The sequence below is a fragment of the Triturus cristatus genome, chromosome 7 (genome assembly GCF_964204655.1).
Source record: "Triturus cristatus chromosome 7, aTriCri1.1, whole genome shotgun sequence".
NCBI classification, from domain to species: domain Eukaryota; kingdom Metazoa; phylum Chordata; class Amphibia; order Caudata; family Salamandridae; genus Triturus; species Triturus cristatus.
Window position 1 is genome coordinate 1,768,342,273 of NC_140590.1, and position 25,295 is coordinate 1,768,367,567.

Sequence of the window (25,295 nt, forward strand, 5' to 3'; positions counted from 1 at the left end):
CGTGTGCCCCTAAACTGGGCGACAGCTGCACCCAGGAGCCAGGGATAGGCAACCAGCTTCGGCCAGTTACACTATCATGACAGGTGACAGATGGTTCCATGTTCGTAGGATCCTGAATTTATTTACACAAGCCATTGTTATGTGGTGTGTTAATGTGAGTAGTTTTATTTTTAAAAAGACTGCAAGACCCACAATGCACTTATTTATGAAATAGAAGCTCTGGCAGCCATAGACCATCTGCCCCCCCTGCACCCTGATGGGTGACCTGTGGACCACCAGTGTCATTATGTAAACCCTGCTGCAGCGCACATGCACCTTCACTTACAGTGCCGGCTGCTCAGCCCCAGAGGGGGTGGGAATCTGGTCAGACTTAATGACGAGCAAGAAGAAGAGGCGACCTTCTCTTCCCCAGGGTATTCCAGGAGCACGGGGCAAACTTTACCATTTTACTGCCACCTCTTTTCTCAAATCACTTTGTTAATCCGAAACAACTTTAAACATCACAACACAACGCGTCCAAACTCAAGCCCATGCACACTCAAACCACCTCATCCGGTAAGTTCACACCCCTACAATTAGCATTGCTGGGGTCCCCTTAAATGTGTGGGTGCAGAATTAGCAGGTATCCTCAGTGGAACCCTAAATTTCCACTGAGAAATGGGGAATTACTGTTTGAATCTGTAATTCAGGTGAAAGTCATCCAGTGATTCCAATTCCTTCCTCCAGTTTCCCCAGGTTGTTCAGCTCTTTTGAACATCCAAATAGTTTTGCGCAAACAAGACGCTTCCGCAGGGTCACAAGGTCACTGGACCCCCTGGTGATTCATGATAAGGCCCATGATGGGGAAATCACACACGGACACATACAGATGAACTGTAAGGCACTCGAGGCGCCATCTTCATTATTCTCGGTGTCGCTTGCTATGTTTGTAGACCATGTCTATGTGATGAAAAATTTGCATTTTAAGGAATACGAGTGATTAAATAAATCTGCATGTTTTGTGGCTTTAATTTGGACATTATCTGTGGGGCCCACATCTGCCCCTTCTCCGTACCCACAAGCCCCTGCACGGCCTTAAAATATGATGCACAGAAGCGGTATTTATTTTGCAGTGTTTGGAGGCAATCAACCCGGTACCCGAACAAGGGTATTGGGTATTGATTCTGCCAGAAGAATGTCCATCCAGCCTGGTCACGTTGGACAAGTGGAAAGGCAGGGGTTTCAGGCAGATTTCATCAAATTCAAGTCTGGCCAATCGAACACCTCCAGGACTTGTACACGGCTCAGGAGGCGACCAATGCTTGCCTAGAATTTTACTCCCAGGGATTGACACCCGTCCTGCTGGGGTTTCCTCGATGCTAAAGTCACTGACTCCAGGTTCACACCCTGGAGCTGCAGCTCTCCGCTTCCTTCTGGCAGATCCAGGATAAACTGTGGATACAACGTAAGAATACAATGGAGCCTCCGATCACCGCTCCACACCGTTCTCCATCAGCAGAGCCTATGAAAGGGAACCTGTAGAAACATGGACATTAAGGTGAGGTGGAGGCTGTCAATCATAGTACTATAGACTCGTATTATAGAAGATTGGGCTCACAGACATAAAATGTAACAAGCATTTGCAATGCAATAGGTCTCGCATTTGGAAAGTTTGAGCTTTCTGTATTGTAAATTGACTAATTTTTTATTTATGTGTTGGTATTGAAAATATTGAAATTACTAGCTTTCTCATGTACAATGTCAATAGTTTTAACTGTTGCAAATGTGACACCTATAGCATTTGTAATGCAATATGTGTTTTATTTACGTGACTTAGATGTATTGATATTACAAATAACAATGGCTTTTAATTTTTTCAAATAATTAATACTTAAATAAAAGTTAATGTAAATTATAATGTCAATCGTTTAAACTTTTGTTAATAACTCTTGTGAAGATTATGTTTAGTGTATTTAATTGTGCCTAAAATCCAAGAACAGAAGTTAAATATTATCATTTTTTTTGTGCCATTTGTAATAAAGCCTAAATATTGAGAGAACATATTAGAGCCAGTTGTTGTTGAATGGTTGTACAGATTGATACTGTGGTGGTGTCGAGTGATGTTGTGGTGGTGTCGAGTGATGTTGTGGTGGTGTCGAGTGATGTTGTGGTGGTGTTGAGTGATGCTGTGGTGGTTTCGAGTGATGCTGTGGTGGTGTCGAGTGATGCTATGGTGGTGTCGAGTGATGCTGTGGTGTTAATTGATGCTGTGGTAGCGCATAGTGATGTAGTGGTGCCCTTGAGTGATGCTGTGGTGGTGCTAAGTGATGCTGTGGTGATGCGATAGATAGATAGAGTGCTATAGTCCGAAAGATAAGATAAGATAAGATAGAGTGAGGGTGATAGATAGAGAGTGTAATTATGTAGAATATAATTATGTGGCACTGAGTGGTTTTGTGTGGAGTGTATGTTGATTTTAGTGGCGTGTAATTATGTGACATTGAGTGTTATTTTGAGTGTATCTTGCATTGTTTGCATTGTAAATAATTGGCACTGAGTGTTATTTGGAGTGCATGTGGCATTGAGTGTAGTGTAATTATGTGGTGTGTAATTATGTGGCGCTGAGTGGTATTTGAAGTGTATGTGGCATTGAGCGCTGTGTAATTATGTGGTGTGTAACTATGTGGCACTGATTTGTTTTTGGAGTGTCTGTTGTATTGAGTGCATTGTAGTTATGTGGCATGTAATTATGTGGCTCTGAGTGACATTCGGAGTGTATGTTGCCTTGCCTTGTATTTCTATGGTTCCTTAAACCCTTAGAGGCAATTCTTTTATTTTAACTAAAAGGATGGTAGTTAAATGGTGTTTAAGGCAGGATGGCCGTTAAATGGTGGTTACGGGGAAGCTGAGTGCTGAAAGGCAAAGAGAACACGGGCCAAAGCTGGAAGAAAACACGAGATGCGAGAGGCATGTGTGTGTGGCAAACACTGGTGGGGCTCAGCGCATTCTGTTGCTGCCTTGATGCCTGTGTGTGTGAGCAGTGGGGCTGTGTGTGTGAAGTGCCTAAAGTTGCAAGAAAACATATGGTTATTTAAATCCTTAGACGCAGATTTATTGGAGCTAATGTTATCGACCTTAGAAGGATGAAAAGGGAATGAGCGCGGCATATCTTAACTTTGTAAGCGCAGAAAGCGTGCAGGGCAAACTTATTATTTTGGTTGTTTGAGACTCAGATCTGGGCAAAGCTGCAAGAAAACACGGAGGGGGGAGGGCGGGGAGAGATAGGCGAGAGGCATGTGTGTGTGGCAAACACTGGTGGGGCTCAGAGCGTTCTGTTGCTGCCTTGCGTTGTATTTCTATGGTTCCTTAAACCCTTAGAGGCAATTCTTTTATTTTAACTAAAAGGATGGTAGTTAAATGGTGTTTACGGCAGGATGGTCATTAAATGGTGGCTACGGAGAAGCTGTGTGCTGAAAGGCAAAGAGAACACGGGCATGAAAGTGAAAGAGAGGATGAAAATGGAATGAGTGTGGCAGGATGGTCGTTAAATGTTGGCTACGGAGAAGCTGTGTGCTGAAAGGCAAAGAGAACACGGGCATGAAAGTGAAAGCTAGGATGAAAATGGAATGAGTGTGGCAGGATGTTAGTTAAATGGTGGTTACGGGGAAGCTGAGGGCTGAAAGGCAAAGAGAACACGGGCCAAAGCTGGAAGAAAACACGAGGTGCGAGAGGCATGTGTGTGTGGCAAACACTGGTGGGGCTCAGAGCATTCTATTGCTGCCTTGATGCCTGTGTGTGTGAGCAGTGGGGCTGTGTGTGTGAAGTGCCTAAAGTTGCAAGAAAACATATGGTTATTTAAATCCTTAGACGCAGAATTAATGGAGCTAATGTTATCGACCTTAGATAGATGAAAAGGGAATGAGCGCGGCATATGTTGACTTTGTAAGCGCAGAAAGCGTGCAGGGCAAACTTATTATTTTGGTTGTTTGAGACTCAGATCTGGGCAAAGCTGCAAGAAAACACGGAGGGGGGAGGGTGGGCTGTGTGCTGAAAGGCAAAGAGAACACGGGCATGAAAGTGAAATCGATGGCTGGCAATGCGTCCGTGAGACTAGCCCTGTGGTGGGGGAGGGACAGTTGTGAGAGCCGACATGAGGAAACAATCTCTCGGCATGCGGGGGCGGGGGAGCGCATTCCAGGCGGGGGAGTGGACCCTTTGAAGTATGATGCCGAGGCTGTGGCTACACGTGCACGCACCAGTGGACTGAAGCGCTTCCCCAAACGTATTGCATGGCGGCACGATGCACGTGATTGTGCGCGTGCTCGCCATGCAATCCACTTTTGGGAGCACTTTGAAATGCCCCTCTTACTAGAGTCTCGCATAGAGATTGCGTAAACGCAATAGCTAGGCGAGACCTAAAAAGTGAGTTCAGAGTGTGTCCATTGCTTAACATTGGTTGGCTTTACAGGCCTCGAAAAATCAACTCACCCTCTCGCTATGGCAAGTTACATTTTATCAGGTTGAGCTATTTATAGGACCTACTAATCCGTTCATGCAAATGAACTTAAACTGGAAAGGAACAAGTGTTCTGTTCATTCAGAAAGTGAATGAGCAATTAAAACGCCTTTATATCTTGCATTTATCTTGACACATTTTCTGCCTGTTCAAGGACAGAGGTAAAATGTCAGTTTGTCTTTTTACTTATTGCTGCTTATCTCATCTTTGAAAATGGTGTTTACTTTTCTTTCTCTTATTACAGTTACAGATTTTTGTCAAATGATGTATCCGACAATGTGCGATAATGAAGGATTAAAACCACTTTAAACCGGCAAATCAGACAGAAACGGGCACGCAGGGACACGGACAACGCTGGAGCAAGATGACAGGGATGCTGCTGATGGCACGATCTGAATACACACCGCTCTGTGCACCCATCAGAATATCAGCGGCCGGTGCCCAGCACGCCCATGCTAAAGGCCAGCCCTGGATGTATGTGTGTTCATAAGTCAACTGAATAACATTGCAGATGATGACACGCCGCATATGCACTCACGTGCACTCCATGTTTAGGTCTTTTGGGAGGGGGGGCAAATTAAGCATTTTGTTGATAATGACCAACAGCGGCTAAAAGCACTGGCAAAGCCTATACTTGAAAATGGCAAGACATATTGACTTTGTCAATGCTTGTTTTCTTTTTCTTAATTTGACAAACAGAATTGGCAACGCCAGTAAGTCCAAATGGTGAGACCTATTGGCTTTGCCAATCCTCGTTAAATGTACCAATCAAGCAGTTCTTCCCTTTGTTTTAAAATATTCTAGTTTTGTGACACTTAAAAGCTTAACTTCTTAAAAAGTGCAAACGATACATGAAACTTTAAAATATGTAAGCTTAGTTTGAAAACGTCTTTACACCTGCATGTCTGTAATAACAACCAGTTTCTTTATAGCTTTTGTACAGCACGCACATAGTGGGGGAGAACGCTTCAGAGCCAAAATAAAACAGAGAACAAGCCCACCACTGTCGGGCATCCCTATAAGGAAAGCTATACTCATCCCGCTGGGAAGGCTTTCTAATACAAAAATACACATTTGACAAGGAATGAAAACAGATATGTTAATGTGATGAGCTCCACGTGGACCACCTGATAACATTCAAGTCCATAGCTTGTTAGAGAAATCGTATCTCTTATTGTCTTAAATATGGCAGGTACAACTAAATATTTATAAACACATGCATATTTAACCACCACTTCTAACATTTGCTGTTTCTTGGCAGCAACAGACAAGAAGTAGAAAGATATGAATGAGTGATGTATATATGACCAGGTATTATGTAAACAACATATGAATACATGCATGTGGGGTCTATCACAAAGCTGATAGCCATGTTTCGACTTTTAAATGGCTAGTCCCACTGCAGTAAATCGCAGGTATATCTGTGAGACATTTTGTTCTGTGATAAATGAACATCGTTGCACGTTGTTTATACGAATTAGTATCCCACCTATTTCTTAAGAAATTGCTTCTCTCTTCGGGGCTCAATGGTTAGTAGATGACTTGTCTGAAGCTGGTTGCTTACTCAGCTATCCAAGATCAATAAAGTACTGATTTGTGCAAGGGAGTGTCTTCATTATAGGATCTTTTCATTATAAAAAACCTAGGCCCCCGAAACCCGTGCAACGCATCTGGCCCCGAAGGACCTTATATGAGCATAGGGGGGAGTCCCACCAATATTCTGGTAACTCTGACTACCATGATGATATTTCATAAAGAACGAGATGAAAGGGTACAGAAGAGGGAAAGCAGTGTTAAGTATGGGGGCGTGTAGAATGGGTGGGGAGTGCGAAATAGGGAGAGAAGAGCAGGGGTGAACGCAGTGAGAGCTTCGAGGGAGGAGAGGCAGCTAAAAAGAAATCTAGGTATGGAATTTGGCTACAGAAAGAAAAGAGAACTGGGAGAAAGAATAGTGAAGAGAGGACCAGGATCTGCTTAAAAGAACAAAAAGCAAAGCTTGGTTTGGAAACGAGCAAAGTATGACTGGCACCGGTGGCTGGGGCTTGTTTTGGCAGGACGGGTAGGAAGCTCTTAAGGGTTATGCATAGCACCTGGGTTTTAAGAACACTTCTCTGAACATGATGACTCTAATTCATTACCATGATGACCCCTTTCAATTCCCTCCTCCAAAGGGCCGGTACTCACCTGAAGCCGGACCGTTGCCCTCGGTTAAGAGTACAATAGGCTCTGTTCCTTGCCTCCCAGTCACATCCGTAGTATACTTCCTGGCAGCAGCAAAGCACCACCCTCCGGGCCCTTCTCGGTATGGAAGAGCAAGGAACACTACGGACAGGCGGCCAGCCCTCAATGAGCATGCGCATACTGTAACGCGGCAGCCATACCCCAACGAGGAGCCATCATGAATAAGAGAATAGTTGAGGGCTTTCAAAACCCATGAATGTAAAGCGAACATGTAAGTCTGAAAAATGCATGATTATTTATCTTTTCAGTCACGGAGTAAAGGACTTGCCCCTGCTAATTATATTCGCAATTGTATGGAATATTCTACAAATTATTAATAGCGTTCTTGTAGCTAACAAGGATAACAACACTAGCACTACGGAGGTGTAGGTGGGGGGATCAAATGGGTGAAAAAGAGCAACAAGGAGCTGGCAGAGAAAAAGCAGACTGGTGCAAAGGCAATGTAGGAAGAGTTGGGGCAAAGCACATGGGCGAAGGAAGAGGCGCGTGAAGGATTTAAAGGAGAGAAGCTAAGAGAAGAGGAGAAAAGGAAGTGAAGCGGAGAGAAAGAAAAGACGCAGGGATAGGAAAGGAGATAAGTGGAAGTGGGATAAGGGAGGGGGTGGCAAATGACGTGTACATTTCGCGGGCGCTTTGATGTTCGCAGTGGCTGCGCGGCTCACTGAGAACATCAAAGCACCCGCGAAATGTACACGCAGGCTGCCAAATGGTGCGCGCTCCGCATGCACTGTGTGAAAGTGATCGCAATTGCGATCACCGTGCGGCCCGCGAAAGTGAAAGCAAACGAGTGCTTTCAGGCCTCCAAATGGTGCGCGCGCCCGGCGCACATGCACTGTATTTGGAGGCCTGAAAGCACTCGTTTGCACTTCCAGATCCCCCATTTACAAAATCTCTCGCGAGAGCAACGCTAAAGTGCTGTCTCAGGCGAGACCTAAAAATGCTATTTTACTACTTTTGTAACAAAAAGCTGCCGCCTGTACATATTTCAAGCTATCTGAAGATGGGCGCGTGTTCCCCTAAACTGGGTGACAGCTGCACCCAGAAGCCGGGGATCACCAACCAGGTTCAGCCAGTTACACTATCATGACAGGTGACAGATGGTTCCATGTTGGTAGGATCCTGAATTTATTTACACAAGCCATTGTTATGTGGTGTGTTAGTGTGAGTAGTTTTATTTTTAAAAAAGACTACAAGACTCACAATGCACTTATTTATGAAATAGAAGCTCTGGCAGCCATAGACCATCTGCCCCCCCTGCACACTGATGGGTGACCTGTGGACCACCAGTGTCATTATGTAAACCCTGCTGCAGCACACATGCACCTTCACTTACAGTGCTGGCTGCTCAGCCCCAGAGGGGATGGGAATCTGCTCAGACTTAATGACGAGCAAGACAAAGAGGCGACCTTCTCTTCCCCAGGGTATTCCAGGAGCACGGGGCAAGCTTCTCCATTTTACTGCCACCTCTTTTCTCAAAGCACTTTGTTAATGTGATACAACTTTAAAAATCACAACACAATGCGTCCAAACTCACGCCCATGCACACTCAAACCACCTAAGGCAGATTATAAGCAGCAGTTGGAATTAAACACAACAATATCATAAACTAATTAGCTGAGGACCAGCCATATGAGATGTCATTAGATGAGGGGCAGGGGCAGTAACCGCAGTACTGACATAGACACAGATCACCATTGACTGCGTGAAACAACACTGGTGCAACAGCTGCAGATCACCACCGACCCACAAGCATACACAGGGCTCACTCTGTAAAAGAATGAGTGCGGGTGCCAAAAGCGGTGCCCATAAGCTCATGGCGGGCGGTGTTTAATGTTAGGCCCCTGAATACCAAGGCTGCGTAATCTTCAATCCACTACCAGACACCCCCTTCCCCTATCTCACTCTTGCAAGTTCCTACTTTCTCACTTTGGTGATGTTTTTTCTGACTTTCTATTCTTCCTTCTATGTCCTTTGTGACTTTGGGTTGGTGTTCTGCAGCCAAAACCTACCCATACAATTTAGCATGTCACATGGATATGTGTCGGTAAACCTGGGAATATTTATGAGTCATTACTCTAGAAGTTCTTCTGTTCTTTTAAGAGGCTCTAGTGGTAGATTTTAAAATGCACCTAAGGGGCAGTGGCACTTTAAAGACAGATGCCTCAGTGCTGGACCCAGCTTCACCGTCATGGAGGCAGCCTCCTGTGTCATGGCGGGTGACAAAGATACCCTTTTGCTTGTTTCACAGCAGTCACTATGGTTTATTTTGTTTGTTCCACAGCGGTCACTATGGTTTATGGGGCCTTCCTCATTCCACAAGGGACATGGAAGGGGGGGACGGGGTGCTCTGAAAGCCGAAGGCAGTGGTAGCTAAGAGTGCAAGGTGCAGGAAAGGCGCCAGTCCTTGTATACAAATGTACTTATTGCAGCGTGCATGAATGCAGGGGTCTGTTGTTGATTTGATGTATTCTGTGCACTATGAAAACATTTAACAAACTAAAATGCACAACTTATACACTAGTGTGCATCAGACAACTGTCATAATGTTAAAAATGCATCTGGTAAACTTACACATGTTCGTTCAGAGTAGATCCATTGACCCAGGTCCAGCGCCCTCCTGCGGGTGTGTTGAAAAGTCCAATCCAGGCAAAGTCGATTAGTTTCGAATCTAGATAATCCTGCCCACAATAAACACAAATATAAGTAGCTAGATCCGTCCATTCATCTTTCCCTCTGCGTGGACACAACTATGTCAATGCAACAGACTTTCTAGCAATTACAGAATAAATTCGAGAAATAATTAGATAAAATTACCCGGACATCCTCTAGTGTGTAGCCCCCGCCCCAGGCGCATCCTTTTTAAGCTGCTATAGTACAAGAGAGGGAATATCTCAATCTACAAACCAAGAATAGACAGACAAGTTAGTGTATGATGAAAAACTTATAACCTCTTCTGGGCTTCCTTTTAAAAATCATTGTTGTAAGTTGTATTACTGCAGCCAAGGACACTAAGGGGCATATGTACAAGGACTTAACGCCACAGTAGCGTACATTTTTTGATTTTCGGGCGGCTTTTTTTTATTGCTGTTTTTACAAGTTGCCGCTAACTGCAGTTAACTGCACTTTTTTTGCGTAAACGTGAATATTTTAGTTTGCCACTTCTGTTAGCGAGACTTAATGAAAATGAGATGCAAGGTGGGCGTTCCCGTGCAAAAACTGGCTCTAACCCCACTATGCGATATTAACAAGGAGTTCCATGTATGGTGAAAAACCCCAAAACTGCCTCTAACTCCAGTTAGAGGCAGTTTTTTAAGACCAGAAAAAAGCTGGTCTTAAAAATGGAGCAAACACTTGGGGCCTCAATTCAGAGGGTTTTTGGGTGCTGGACAGCGGTGCAATGAATGTTGCTGCGCTGCCCTGCAACAAAACTACAGGGCAGGAATGTGCACCATCAATAAGATAGGGCACATTCCATGGAATCATTCATGAAAAGTGTAGCACCGCTGAGACAAAACAGCGTTGCAACACTTTTCACTATGCCCTTCTTGCGACACCATGGATACGCTGTATTCACTGTACGGCACTCCTTGTTGCAATTAATGACAGATATGTCTGGAATACTGACGTATCTGTCAGCGCTAAAGTCACACATTGCTGCAGTTGTCTCACAAGCATGACGCAACTCCAGCAATGCATGGAGCCAGCTTATCCCTGTGGCACTGCATCACCCTTGCGCCTGCGATAAGGCAGCATAAGGTACTGATGCAGTGGCGTCCTACAATTGTTGCAGTGAAATCTGATGGATTTTACTGCACCACCCCTTTGAGGCTTTGTTGTGTGGGAACACCCACCCTGCATACATCATACCTGATGCAGGTATAATGTGGCACAGGGATTCACAAGGTCACGCATATGTCTAAATGCGTCACTTTGCAAATATGGCGGAACTTGGTGCGGGAATCACGCTACAAGTACGTCAAGAAAATGACGCACCTGTTGGGTTAAACTGTCAGAAGGGGCTCATGAATAAGCCCCCCTGTCTTTTACCCTATGTCGGCGCCCAATGGCTGCCTTGTGCCAACTCAGGCACCCTTGCGCCATGGTGCAAGGGTGACTGGGTTGCGGAGTTGATTGATGTTGTGGCTCCATCTCTTCTCGAGATGTCTGCAGGTGGGGCTGGACTGGTGGAGGGTGGGAGTGAACCAGTTGTCCTTCTTGCAGTGTTGTTTGCCTGGTCTTTTCTTGAGGGGTGCCAGGGTGTCGGTGCAGTTAGAGATCCATCGGTGGAGGTTACTTGCTGCGGTGTTGGCATCTGTAAGCATTGGCGGAGTGGTGATGCTGAGGGTCAAAGTCAGCCGCTCTAGCCATAATCTGAACAAGCAGTGCAACGTTGGCTACATTGTGAGTAGTTGTGAATGGTCTGCTGAGGTTCGGGGGGGTGTTAACAGCTGTGACTTAAGGGTTAAGGTTCGCCTTTCAAAATTGAAAGCAAAGGTTCTCCCTATATAACTTGAGGCCCCAGAGGAGGGAGAGGACAATGAAGAAAGGGAGTAACTAACCTCTGAACCGGCCTATATATTTAAGTAATTGATCTATTTAGATTCCACATTACCGAAACAACATGCCAAATGTCACTTCAGATTTTATCACTGTCTTTATAAAAACATTATTAGTCCTTTGTAATTTTTTAATCAAAGAATTTTTTTTATTTTTAATTAGAATCAAGCGAGAAATAGTTTTTTCTTTTTTTACACTTATACTTTTAGTGCAAACATGTCACATAGTTGATATGGTAGAAAATAGTAATAACATCCTAGACATCAAAGACATAAAATACTATGACATCCTAGACAAAACAGTAAACACTTACTAATCATTCATACTAACATTCATTCCAAAGAAAGAATTTTTAATTACTAAAGGAAACCATGGGGAAAGGGAAAACACCGGACCCTTGGATTGGTCAACTTTGATCAGATTGACAGGCTGGAAGTTAACAATCTTCAATATCACTGTGATGGAAGCAAGATCGCGGTCAACACGCGTTTCAGTGGGAGACCACCTTCTTCAGGACCGACTGTTATTAGTTAAAAATTGAAATATATACAAGTGAGGTCTGGATGTCTGCAGAGGAGACAAAAGAAATGGCATTGGCAAGTTGATAGGGAATGCATTTAATTTCACAAGGAGATTACTTCCTTAGTTTAATGAATAATGTTTAATGAGCTTTAGATTCCTGGAGTGCCATAAGAGCTCTGCGAGATTACTCAAGTAAAGTTGTTTAAAGCATGCAGGAGAGGGTGACAAAGCAAAGTCCAACTATTATGAGAGCTCATTGATGTTATTAGGGTGAAGTTTGAAAAGGTGTGTTAGCAAAAGATGAAAAGTGTGTGAAGGTTTGTTGTAACATGCACCATGAATGAAAATGATGTGGGCGGCTAACCTTTGAGTCAAAGAATAGAATGCACATGGTGCGCTGTGAAGTCCATCTGTGCAAGTTGATACAATAGTATCAATTTCTAAGAGAAAAAATATATAAATGTTATTGATGTTGTTTACTTTAGGACTTTACTAGATGAACGATTGATGAGGGGGGCCATCATACCTGAGAACGGCTGCCGTTCAAGAAAGTATTCACAGGGAACGATTTATTATCTATATATCCAAGGTTCGTTCTGTAATACCAGTTGCAAGGAATTCAACTGTGAAGAAAAATTTTTTGGAACTTTTTAGACTTATAGAAGAGTAATGCAGGGTGATAAGGTATAATGTGTACCATGGATTAAGTTACCTTGTCTACGCGTGTGGCTATACATCAATAGTTAGACCAGAAGCCGATATCTGATATTCTCTATATCTCTACAGTGATTTCTTTTGCTTCTTTGTCTGTAGGGTTATCGAGTCCCAAATTGTCTATAAAGAAAAACGGAGATATGTTTATCATACTGATAAGGGTATCCCTGATATCATATATGTTGAATGTGTAAGGATTTTAAGTGGCAAGGTTAACAGACAGAAAAAGACCTTTTGACTGACACTCTCTGCCTAGGTGGTGTGATTGAAGAGGGTGTGTCCGTTATAGATCTAATACGTTAAGCGCTTACTATAGCTAGGGGGCCATATAGGATTTACAGATACAAATTAAGTTGCTGATTGGTCATACTACGAAACGTATTTATATGTGTTTACCCAAGTCGATATCCTCTAAGAAAAAGCGAGTTATTTGTTAAAAATAGGATTCTACGAGGCACACCTGATCCAAAGGAAAACTACTAAAATTCCTATAGCAGTGAGGAGCCGTATCTAAACTATGAATTTAACTAAGACCTAATGGGCAACAGAATATGCCGGATAGCTTGAGCATGAAATAGGCTGATATTTTAAACTAAAATGGAGCTACACAAAATGTTCCCCATTTGAGGGTGGTGGAACATACCTTTTTCAGTCAAAGTCTCGCCGGAAAGCAAACCAGGGAAGCAACCGGAAAAGCAGAGTGTGATTCAAACACATTATATCGTAGTCCTGTTCTCGCGAGGTTTCAGAAAGGCCATGTTCTAATTCTGATATAGGTTTGTGTATTTGAGCGCCATCTTTGAGAGGAGTTAGATCTAATGCCTTTCTAGGTGGTCAGAGAGGAGAATTCTACTGAAGTAAGATTGTATGTTTAAGAAGGGTGATAAACCAACAGACAAGATGGTAACTGAACACCTCCATGGTGTAAAAACCGTGTATAATGCTGTGGGAATATAAATTAGATGCTTGTTCAAATGATGATGCGCCATCTTAGAGGGGAGTTGGATGTCGTTTCCGATCTAAGTTGGAGAGTATTTTGGAAAGGTGTTAGAAACGCCATATTCTAACTTTGGTGCATAATCGTGTGTTTAAGCGCCATCTTTGAGGGGAGTGAAATCTAATACCATTCCAAACGATTAGGGAAACAAGCTCTGCTGGAATGCGGTTTTATATTTAAGGAACCGTGCTCATCCAACAGTTTGGAAGGTAGTGAAAACACCTACATTGAGTTGGAGCCATATCTAGCGCTATTGAAGTTTGAAATAGATGCATATTCATATATCTGCGCGCCTTCTAAGATAGTAAGTATATTAGAAGGATGAATTCAAGATGACCACATCTATATAAGGGGAAACCTATCCAGGAAGTATTGGAATGGATGGAAGTATCTAACTTGTACCATCTAATATAAGAGAGGGCACCGATTTAAGGGTGTGAATAGGAATGTAACTAGCAGTCTATCTACAGATTTATCAGATTTATTAGTTTGCTCTGTATTAGATATTCTAAGTAATGAATATTACTGCTATAGACGAAATGGCCTGTTGGAGGGGCCTGTAAGGCACTGGTCTATTATAAAAGTAAAAGGCATATGTGGAAATGTAAGTATTACACATATACAGGGGACTCATAATTTCGATAGTGCTACAGGACATCCTGAATGTGATCATTGTCTGGTCGCCAATGGCAAATTAGAGGTATGAGATAGTGGGTCAGATCCAAAAGGATGTGATTATGTAATGATCCAAATGATCTCTTCATTAAGGCCATTGCGAACTGTGTCACAATGGAAAATCCAGAAAGTCTCTCTGTTTTTCCGCACCTTGCTGATTTCTTGTCCTGGTCTCAGAGTTATTTTTTCAAGGATTAGCCATTTCAGATCATGTTCCGCATGGTTGTGATCTAAGAAATGTTTTACCATGGGGGCTTGTTCTTTTCGGGTTCTAATGGCCGATTTATGCTCAGAGAGCCTAATTCGAAATTCCCGGCCAGTTTCGCCTAAGTAGCCCAAACCACAGGGGCAGAGAATCATGTAGATTACGTTGTTACTTCTACAATTAGTGTGGCTTTTCAGCCGACCTCTTCTTGTGCCATATGTCCATGTTTCCGTTGTAATTGCTGAAGGGCATGCATGGCATGTGCCACATCTGTGATTTCCTAAGATCTGTGGTAGGCTATCAATGGTGTTCTGTACCGCAAAGATGTTTTTTTGCTTCATTCTGCTGTGGACAAGTTTGTCTCGCAGGTTGGCATTTCTTCTAAAGGCCAATATGGGTTTCTCAAGAGTTTTACAACTTTCATTGATGTTAAGGATTTTCCAGTTTTTATTTAGTATTTGTTGTAGTTTCTGATTAACCACACATGCTAGTAGTTCCATGGGCTTTTTTTCATTGCCTGAGATGAGGGTGTCCCGATTGTAGTATTGTAGTATTTAGCTCTTCTCATAGAGAACCTTTGCTTTCAATTTTCTTCTCTTGGTTTTTACCGAAGGTTATTTTTCTCCAATTACTTTCTATTCCTTTATGTGCCATTTAATGCTCATACAGCATGTAATCTCTGCACTAGAGGGTGCAGTATTCTGAGTCTATATATAAGATTGGACAAGCATTCACTTATGAATTTTTCCCTTCCTACTCCTTCTTGCCAGTTTCATCTTTTTGTCAAATATAGGGTGGTATCTCATACACAAATTTAAGTGTTTCTAAATTACTTCTCATTTCACTTTGTTGTGGGCATATTTACATTGTCGGAAGTTTATCCCTATCTCAAACAAAATGGAAGGTTTAAAAACCTTTGGATTCACTGATGCGGATTTTTCAGCATTAGTGGGACAGATAGCAGGCACTATGGGCAACACTGGCAGCTCAGCCAAAGATAGTGGTGAATGGAACAAACTTACCAATCTAAAGAAAAAGGCCAAAAGAATGGAATCCCATGCCCACTATATGTTAGAATACCTCAAAGCAGGAGTCATACCCTCAGGTCTCAGGGTCAGAAACATCCCCGCACTTTTTGTACAAGTGCGCCAGTTCCTGGAGCAGTGGTCGCACATCGCAAACCGCTGCTCCAGGGACTGGATGATCCTGATCATTGAAACGGTTAAGGGAATGATACAGGTCCTCAACCAGGAAATTCTGGAACTGGAAGAGAAACTTAAAACTAACACCAGTGTAGAAGAAGGAAAAAATAAACTCTTGAGAATGAACCAAGAATTACAGGACTTTGAAGAGTACCTCATAAAGAAAAAAACAGAAAAACTAAAAAAAGATATACGCTGGTTCTCTCAAGAGAAAATTTATCCATATCTTCAAAGCAATTTTTATCAACAAGAAGAATCAGATGCAGGACAGACAAACATGTATCCCCAAAAGAGACAGAAAGTTGTTACCTTTTCAGACACTAACTCATCAGATTTGGACCACGAGAGTCCGTATCTGAATGAAGAGTTTGAATACAACCCAAGAAGTCGTAGGGATCTACGTACAATCATCAGCAATATGGCCAAACTTCTTTTTTAGAACAAGGCAGGGGCCGAGGACAAGCGAGGTTCCAAAGGCAAGGCAGGAACAACTACCGCCAGATAGAGCAAGTACATCCTCAGCCATATATGCGAACGAGAAACTAACAATATTGGAAGTAGAAAACTCTGTAGAGAGAGAAAGTATACCTATCTTTAACCTTTCCAGACACCAACTGACAGCTGCGGAAAGCACGCTCCTTAGCAAGGGTTTGTCCTTTGTCCCTAGCACTTTTCCGGACATTTTTAATATGAATAAAGATTTGTTTTCCTTTTTTAGGAAAATTCGCTTACATAAATTGATGTCGGACATAGCTCCCACAGAGGAGGAAATTAACTACTCAAGGTGTAAACCACCATCCAGATTTACCCCCACCTTGGAGATGGTAGGACCTGAAGTCGCCATTTTCGAAAAACCAGTAATCAAGGAACTAGAAAGGATTACTAAATATGTCCGTAAGCCCACACCAAACCTTACTAAACCGGAAATTACAGCACTTAAAGATCTAGGCAAAAACAATTCCATCATAATTAAACCTAGTGACAAAGCGGGAGGAATAGTGATCATGGATAGCTGTTCATACTCTCAGAAAGTAGAAAACATGCTCCATATACCAGAACACTACCAACCAGCTCGTAGATCTGCCCTAAAAGATCTTCAGATCAGAATAGAAACCAGCAGATCTAAAGCCTTCATGGATGGTTACATCTGTCAAAAAGAACTGGACTTTCTTAATAAGAAAAATGTGGTCATTCCAGCCTTATATGGTGTTCCAAAAACCCATAAAAACACACTGGATCCTCCCTTGCGCCCCATTATATCATCTATCGACTCATGCACAGAACCTCTCTCACAATATGTAGACTCATTTCTTTGTCCTTTGACCAAAACATATCGGTCATACATCAAGGACACAGGCCATATGATCTCCACTGTGGAATGTATGCCTTTCAATAAAGAGTGTCAACTTTTGGTCACCCTAGATATAGAATCTCTCTATACAAACATACCCCAGAATCGAGCTTTGGAGGCGGTGGCAGCCCTCCTTAACAGATCACCGGGTGAGAGACCTAATACTTTTATCTTGGAATGTTTAGATATAGTTCTCCATTATAACTTTTTTGAATTCAAGGAAAACCTATATAAACAAGTACAAGGTACCAGTATGGGTGCTTCATGTGCACCGAGTGTGGCCAATACATACATGGGGGAGTTTGAGCTTAAGCATATTTACAATGAAATGGCTCCGTTCTATGAAAACATCAACACCTGGCATAGATTCATAGATGATATCTTTTTTGTTTGGACAGGAACTGAAGAAGACCTAAACCAGTTCATTGATTGGCTTAATCACAGTGAGTACAATTTGAAATTCACTGCAAAATACTCACCGGAAAAGGTGGAATTTCTGGATATCTGGATTAAAAGTGGCAATGAGAACATTGAGGTTAGCCTCTATCGCAAACCCACTGCAAAGAATACAATTTTGCAACATGCTAGCTTCCACCCCTCTTGTCAAAAGGACTCCATCCCTTTTGGGGAGTTTCTCAGAATTAGGCGTAATTGTACGAACACACATGATTACAATATACATGCGGAAGAATTGAAAAAAAGACTCATACTTAGAGGCTATCCCAAAAGCCTCATTAAGCAATCTATGAGAAGAGCTAAATACTACAATCGGGACACCCTCATCTCAGACAATGAAAAAAAGCCCATGGAACGACTAGTATGTGTGGTTAACCACACATGCTATAATCAGAAACTACAACAAATACTAAATAAAAACTGGAAAATCCTTAACATCAATGAAAGTTGTAAAACTCTTGAGAAACCCATATTGGCCTTTAGAAGAAATGCCAACCTGCGAGACAAACTTGTCCATAGCAGAATGAAGCAAAAAAACATCTTTGCGGTACAGAACACCATTGATAGCCTACCACAGATCTTACGAAATCACAGATGTGGCACATGCCATGCATGCCCTTCAGCAATTACAACGGAAACTTGGACATATGGCACAAGAAGAGGTCGGCTGAAAAGCCACACTAATTGTAGAAGTAACAACGTAATCTACATGATTCTCTGCCCCTGTGATTTGGGCTACATAGGCGAAACTGGCCGGGAATTTCGAATTAGGCTCTCTGAGCATAAATCGGTCATTAGAACCCGAAAAGAACAAGCCCCCATGGTAAAACATTTCTTAGATCACAACCATGCGGAACATGATCTGAAATGGCTAATCCTTGAAAAAATAACTCTGAGACCAGTACAAGAAATCAGCAAGGTGCGGAAAAACAGAGAGACTTTCTGGATTTTCCATTGTGACACAGTTCGCAATGGCCTTAATGAAGAGATCATTTGGATCATTACATAATCACATCCTTTTGGATCTGACCCACTATCTCATACCTCTAATTTGCCATTGGCGACCAGACAATGATCACATTCAGGATGTCCTGTAGCACTATCGAAATTATGAGTCCCCTGTATATGTGTAATACTTACATTTCCACTCATGCCTTTTAATGTTATAATAGACCAGTGCCTTACAGGCCCCTCCAACAGGCCATTTCGTCTATAGCAGTAATATTCATTACTTAGAATATCTAATACAGAGCAATCTAATAAATCTGATAAATCTGTAGATAGACTGCTAGTTACATTCCTGTTCACACCCTTAAATCGGTGCCCTCTCTTATATTAGATGGTACAAGTTAGATACTTCCATCCATTCCAATACTTCCTGGCTAGGTTTCCCCTTATATAGATGTGGTCATCTTGAATTCATCCTTCTAATATACTTACTGTCTTAGAAGGCGCGCAGATATATGAATATGCATCTATTTCAAACTTCAATAGCGCTAGATATGACTCCAACTCAATGTAGGTGTTTTCACTAGCTTCGAAACTGTGGGATGAGCACGGGTCCTTAAATATAAAACCGCATTCCAGTAGAGCTCGTTTCCCTAATCGTTTGGAATGGTATTAGATTTCACTCCCCTCAAAGATGGCGCTTAAACACACGATTATGCACCAAAGTTAGAATATGGCGTTTCTAACACCTTTCCAAAATACTCTCCAACTTAGATCGGAAACGACATCCAACTCCCCTCTAAGATGGCGCATCATCATTTGAACAAGCATCTAATTTATATTCCCACAGCATTATACACGGTTTTTACACCATGGAGGTGTTCTGTTACCATCGTGTCTGTTGGTTCATCACCCTTCTTAAACAAACAATCTTACTTCAGTAGAATTCGCCTCTCTGACCACCTAGAAAGGCATTAGATCTAACTCCTCTCAAAGATGGCGCTCAAATACACGAATATCAGAATTAGAACATGGCCTTTCTGAAACCTCGCGAGAACAGGACTACGATATAATGTGTTTGAATCACACTCTGCTTTTCCGGTTGCTTCCCTGGTTTGCTTTCCGGCGAGACTTTGACTGAAAGAGGTATGTTCCACCACCCTCAAATGGGGAACATTTTGTGTAGCTCCATTTTAGTTTAAAATATCAGCCTATTTCATGCTCAAGCTATCCGGCATATACTGTTGCCCATTAGGTCTTAGTTAAATTCATAGTTTAGATACGGCTCCTCACTGCTATAGGAATTTTAGTAGTTTTCATTTGGATCAGGTGTGCCTCGTAGAATCCTATTTTTAACAAATAACTCACTTTTTCTTAGAGGACATCGACTTGGATAAACACATATAAATACGTTTCGTAGTATGACCAATCAGCAACTTAATTTGTATCTGTAAATCCTATATGGCCCCCTAGCTATAGTAAGCGCTTAACGTATTAGATCTATAACGGACACACCCTCTTCAATCACACCACCTAGGCAGAGAGTGTCAGTCAAAAGGTCTTTTTCTGTCTGTTAACCTTGCCACTTAAAATCCTTACACATTCAACATATATGATATCAGGGATACCCTTATCAGTATGATAAACATATCTCCGTTTTTCTTTATAGACAATTTGGGACTCGATAACCCTACAGACAAAGAAGAAAAAGAAATCACTGTAGAGATATAGAGAATATCAGATATCGGCTTCTGGTCTAACTATTGATGTATAGCCACACGCGTAGACATGGTAACTTAATCCATGGTACACATTATACCTTATCACCCTGCATTACTCTTCTATAAGTCTAAAAAGTTCCAAAAATGTTTTCTTCACAGTTGAATTCCTTGCGACTGGTATTACAGAACGAACCTTGGATATATAAATAATAAATCGTTCCCTGTGAATACTTTCTTGAACGGCGGCCGTTCTCAGGTATGATGGCCCCCTCATCAATCGTTCATCTAGTAAAGTCCTAAAGTAAACAACATCAATAACATTTATATATTTTTTCTCTTAGAAATTGATACTATTGTATCAACTTGCACAGATGGACTTCACAGCGCACCATGTGCATTCTATTCTTTGACTCAAAGGTTAGCCGCCCACATCATTTTCATTCATGGTGCATATTACAACAAACCTTCACACACTTTTCATCTTTTGCTAACACACCTTTTCAAACTCCACCCTAATAACATCAATGAGCTCTCATAATAGTTGGACTTTGCTTTGTCACCCTCTCCTGCATGCTTTAAACAACTTTACTTGAGTAATCTCGCAGAGCTCTTATGGCACTCCAGGAATCTAAAGCTCATTATACATTATTCATTAAACTAAGGAAGTAATCTCCTTGTGAAATTAAATGCATTCCCTATCAACTTGCCAATGCCATTTCTTTTGTCTCCTCTGCAGACATCCAGACCTCACTTGTATATATTTCAATTTTTAACTAATAACAGTCGGTCCTGAAGAAGGTGGTCTCCCACTGAAACGCGCGTTGACCGCGATCTTGCTTCCATCACAGTGATATTGAAGATTCTTAACTTCCAGCCTGTCAATCTGATCAAAGTTGACCAATCCAAGGGTCCGGTGTTTTCCCTTTCCCCATGGTTTCCTTTAGTAATTAAAAATTCTTTCTTTGGAATGAATGTTAGTATGAATGATTAGTAAGTGTTTACTTTTTTGTCTAGGATGTCATAGTATTTTATGTCTTTGATGTCTAGGATGTTATTACTATTTTCTACCATATCAACTATGTGACATGTTTGCACTAAAAGTGTAAGTGTAAAAAAAGAAAAAAATATTTCTCGCTTGATTCTAATAAAAAATAAAAAAAAATTCTTTGATTCAAAAATTACAAAGGACTAATAATGTTTTTATAAAGACAGTGATAAAATCTGAAGTGACATTTGGCATGTTGTTTCGGCAATGTGGAATCTAAATAGATCAATTAGTTAAATATATAGGCCGGTTCAGAGGTTAGTTACTCCCTTTAAGGTTCGCCTTTCAAACAAAACTTTCCAGCTGAATTTTGCACCTTTCCTATTGGTCATTGCTTCTCCGTCCCACCCATCCATCTTCCCCATCTACTTGGACTATTCACCAGTAAGTGCGATGCAGTCATAAGACTGTCAGCCATACGGCCATTTATAGGATCAGGCCACCCTGGCAGGCTGGCATGCTACAAGCATTTGCAATGTAATAGGTCTCGCATTTAAGAAAGTTTGAGTTATTGACAATGCAAATGATAATGCCTTTTATTTTAGTTTTTGTTTGTAAAACATAAATAAAAGGCATTGTAATTTACAATGCCAATAGCATAAACTCGCGTAAATGCGAGACCTACTGCATTGCAAATGCTTGTTTATAGAGTTATTCGACTCTGGATTGTTTAACTTAGCTCGCAGTCCTGCGATATTCCAGGAAGCAATATTACATCCCACAGCTGCTGGAGGGTCTGGCAAACCATCTCGTGTTAATCCTGAAGGTTGGGTGGGAGGGGACCCGTCAGGTTGTGTGATAATTCAATGTATTTGATCCAAAGGGGCAATATGTTCAAATCTATTAAAAGTTGAAACTGCAAAACGGGTAAGGTGCGCTATAGGGATGGGGCGATATTGAGGTGCGCTAAGTCAGCCTATAAAAATAGCCTTAAGACAGGCTTCGATTGTGCTTTGCGAGTGACTAAGATGTTGCACACCTATTAAGATCTTTTCTTGCCAAGGCTTCATTTCTGAATTTTACCACCACACAATCAAAAGCATCCCTTTTTGGCGTGGTCCCCACCCAGACCACTCTCCGCACATGGTTGATATCGTTATGAGATACACTTTACAAGGACGGCGTAAATATGGGGCAGCACCAAAATTAAGGCCAGGGAAAACCTAGTCTTAAGCAGGCGCAATGAGGAGAAATGTCTAATTTCTCTTTGTTTTTGCTGTTTCTATGAGTGCTGCGATGTGCAACACACATTGAAACAACAAAAGGCCATTGATTGTTTATGTGCAGGAAGGTGACCTTTCCTGCACATAAACAATCAATAAACAAAATTACGTTTTGCAACTTCTATGTGTGCTCCATGAAACAGCACACATAGAACATGCAAAATGCCATTTCAGATTGTTTATGTGCAGGAAGAACACCTTCCTGCACATAAACAATCTTCCCCTAGAAAGCAAGCATCCTTGCACTGTGGTGCAATGGTGTCTGCGTTGGCGCTAGGTAGCTAAAATTAGCACCAGCGCAGGAGGAAATGGAGGACTACACCGTATCCTTGTAAATACACTGCGCTCCGCCACTTCCTAGTTAATATGCCCCCTAGTTGTTTGCTACCATGTGATGAGGAGTGGGGCTCAACGGGTCCAACTCATTGGATGTCCTTCAAACAAGTGCTTAGATACATTTCATAAAAAGTTGCCAGGAAGGGCATGGGTCACACTTAGGGACACGTCGTCTTCATCCCTACAGTGTTATTGTGTGCGGTTGGAATACCTCTCAAACTCCATTTGAGGCTTGGGGAGTTTCTCTTACTTCTCTTGGGCGCACAGTACAACACCTCTATGTTGTTTCTTGCAATGCACAGTTTGCAGCTTTTGCAGTTATGTTTTTAGTGTTTGTTTATGTTTATCTTGTCAACGTTCATCCCACCCTTCTGGACATCACTGCCTGTCATGCACCTACTTCTGGTACCACTCGGAGGCCTCAGTGAGTCTTTTGGCGCCTTCCCTCCCACCACTGGCTTACGGCATGTGAAGACACCAATACAACAATGGCATGTGAAGACACCAATACAACAATGGCATGTGAAGATACCAATACAACAATGGCATTAAAGACACCAATACAACAATGGCACGTGAAGACACCAATACAACAATGGCACGTGAAGACACCAATACAACAATGGCATGTGAAGACACCAATACAACAATGGCACGTGAAGACACCAATACAACAATGGCATGTGAAGACACCAATACAACAATGGCACGTGAAGAAACCAATACAACAATGGCATTGAAGACACCAATACAACAATGGCATTGAAGACACCAATACAACAATGGCACGTGAAGACACCAATACAACAATGGCACGTGAAGAAACCAATACAACAATGGCATTGAAGACACCAATACAACAATGGCACGTGAAGACACCAATACAACAATGGCATGTGAATACACCAATACAACAATGGCATGTGAAGACACCAATGGCACGTGAAGAAACAAATACAACAATGGCACGTGAAGACACCAATACAATAATGGCACATGAAGACACCAATACAACAATGGCATGTGAAGACACCAATACAACAATGGCACGTGAAGACACCAATACAACAATGGCACGTGAAGACACCAATACAACAATGGCATTGAAGACACCATTACAACAATGGCATGTGAAGACACCAATACAACAATGGCATGTGAAGACACCAATACAACAATGGCACGTGAAGACACCACTACAACAATGGCATGTGAAGACACCAATACTGATATAACTCATACACCCATACATACATTTTGAAGATAGCCATGTTGCACAATTTAAAGGGACTTAATTCTCTGAATAAGAGATTGTCAGTATTGGGGTCACTCCTGTGGACTTCCCCAGCAAATATATTTCTCTAGGAAACACATCTCTCAAAATAGAATTAGTATAAAACGCAACATCGATTACACCCAACTGCGCTTTACTACTCTTACACTACGAAACACAAAGGGACAGCTACATTTTATTCATAAATATACCCACTTTCATATTGCAGACTCAATTACGGATAGATATATTCTTGCAGGGAGAGGTGGCAGTCTTCTTCTGTCAGTGTTGTCTCTGTTTACACTCGTAATAATGTTCAAAACACATGCCTCATTGGTTTCGTACCAGCACTGGCAGGCTTGGCTAGGGATGAGCTCATTGTTGCAGGTGATTTTGATACAGCCGGGATAATACTTGTTATAGGTCTGGCTCCCTTCGTGGGGCTCAGGGATGCTTTCCAGACCCCTCAAGACACAAGTCCACTCACTGGGGCTTTGAGACGGCTGGCGAGAGCAACATGGCACAAACTGCGGCGATACATTCCTCTCCCATGTTCATCGGACTCACTTGAGGTTACATTTGTGGCATGTGCCCCTCTGAAACGGGAATTCTGAGGATAGATACACTCCGGCAACAGGGCCGGTGTATAATAGGGCTATCCATGCTCGAAATTTAGGACCACACCCATTTTTTACTAGGAAGTGTTTTAAGAATGACCAGTAGACTGCATCAATTATCTTTTTGGCATCTAAGAACAATAGAATATGAGGGTCCTCCCTATTTTGAATGGTTTCAAGCCAATTATATAACCTACGAGGTTGAAACCTGGTAACCTCTTTGGCATGAAACCCGACTGGTCATAATGAATGCAGTACACATGGAAAGAGGAGAAAACTAGGAGAAATAATGTTATTTCTCCTCATTACGCCAACCTTGGGGAGGTGCAACGTTTTAACGCATTCCCAGATTTACGCCATGTGTCAAAACCTACAGGCATTGCGTGGGAACGCCCACTGCAATGCCCGCCTCCCTAATGTTATGTGAGGCAATGCAGCAACTTGCGCGGCGTTGCTCACTCCATATCTACAAGGCAGTATTTATAGATTTATAGAATCTGGGTAAATCTACTATATCAACAGCCAGTATCCTTGAACAGAGTTAATGGAGCATGATCAAAGCACTTTCAGTGGGAAAAGGAACGAGGATGGGGTGGTAACTCTCACCTATGATATTAGCTATAAGACTTGAACTGAGTCTGGGTGAGAGAAGATGCACTAGTTAGGGGTCTGAGATGGGGTAGCACATGGGATGAAAAACTTTTACTATACGCAGCTG

The 25,295-nt window shown here is 42.1% G+C and overlaps 1 protein-coding gene across 1 annotated transcript in view; it reads right to left on the bottom strand.

Moving 5' to 3' along the window:
- Positions 1–990: 990 nt before the first annotated feature.
- Positions 991–25,295, bottom strand: part of LOC146813029 (killer cell lectin-like receptor subfamily B member 1A) — a 125,618-nt gene continuing 101,313 nt past the window's right edge. The window contains exons 5-6 of the mRNA XM_085620058.1: positions 9,307–9,413; positions 991–1,515 (exon numbers count right to left, since the gene is read on the bottom strand). Of these exons, the coding sequence (XP_085476184.1) occupies positions 1,380–1,515; positions 9,307–9,413 (243 nt within the window). The 3' untranslated portion in view covers positions 991–1,379. The remainder of the gene's footprint in view (positions 1,516–9,306; positions 9,414–25,295) is intronic.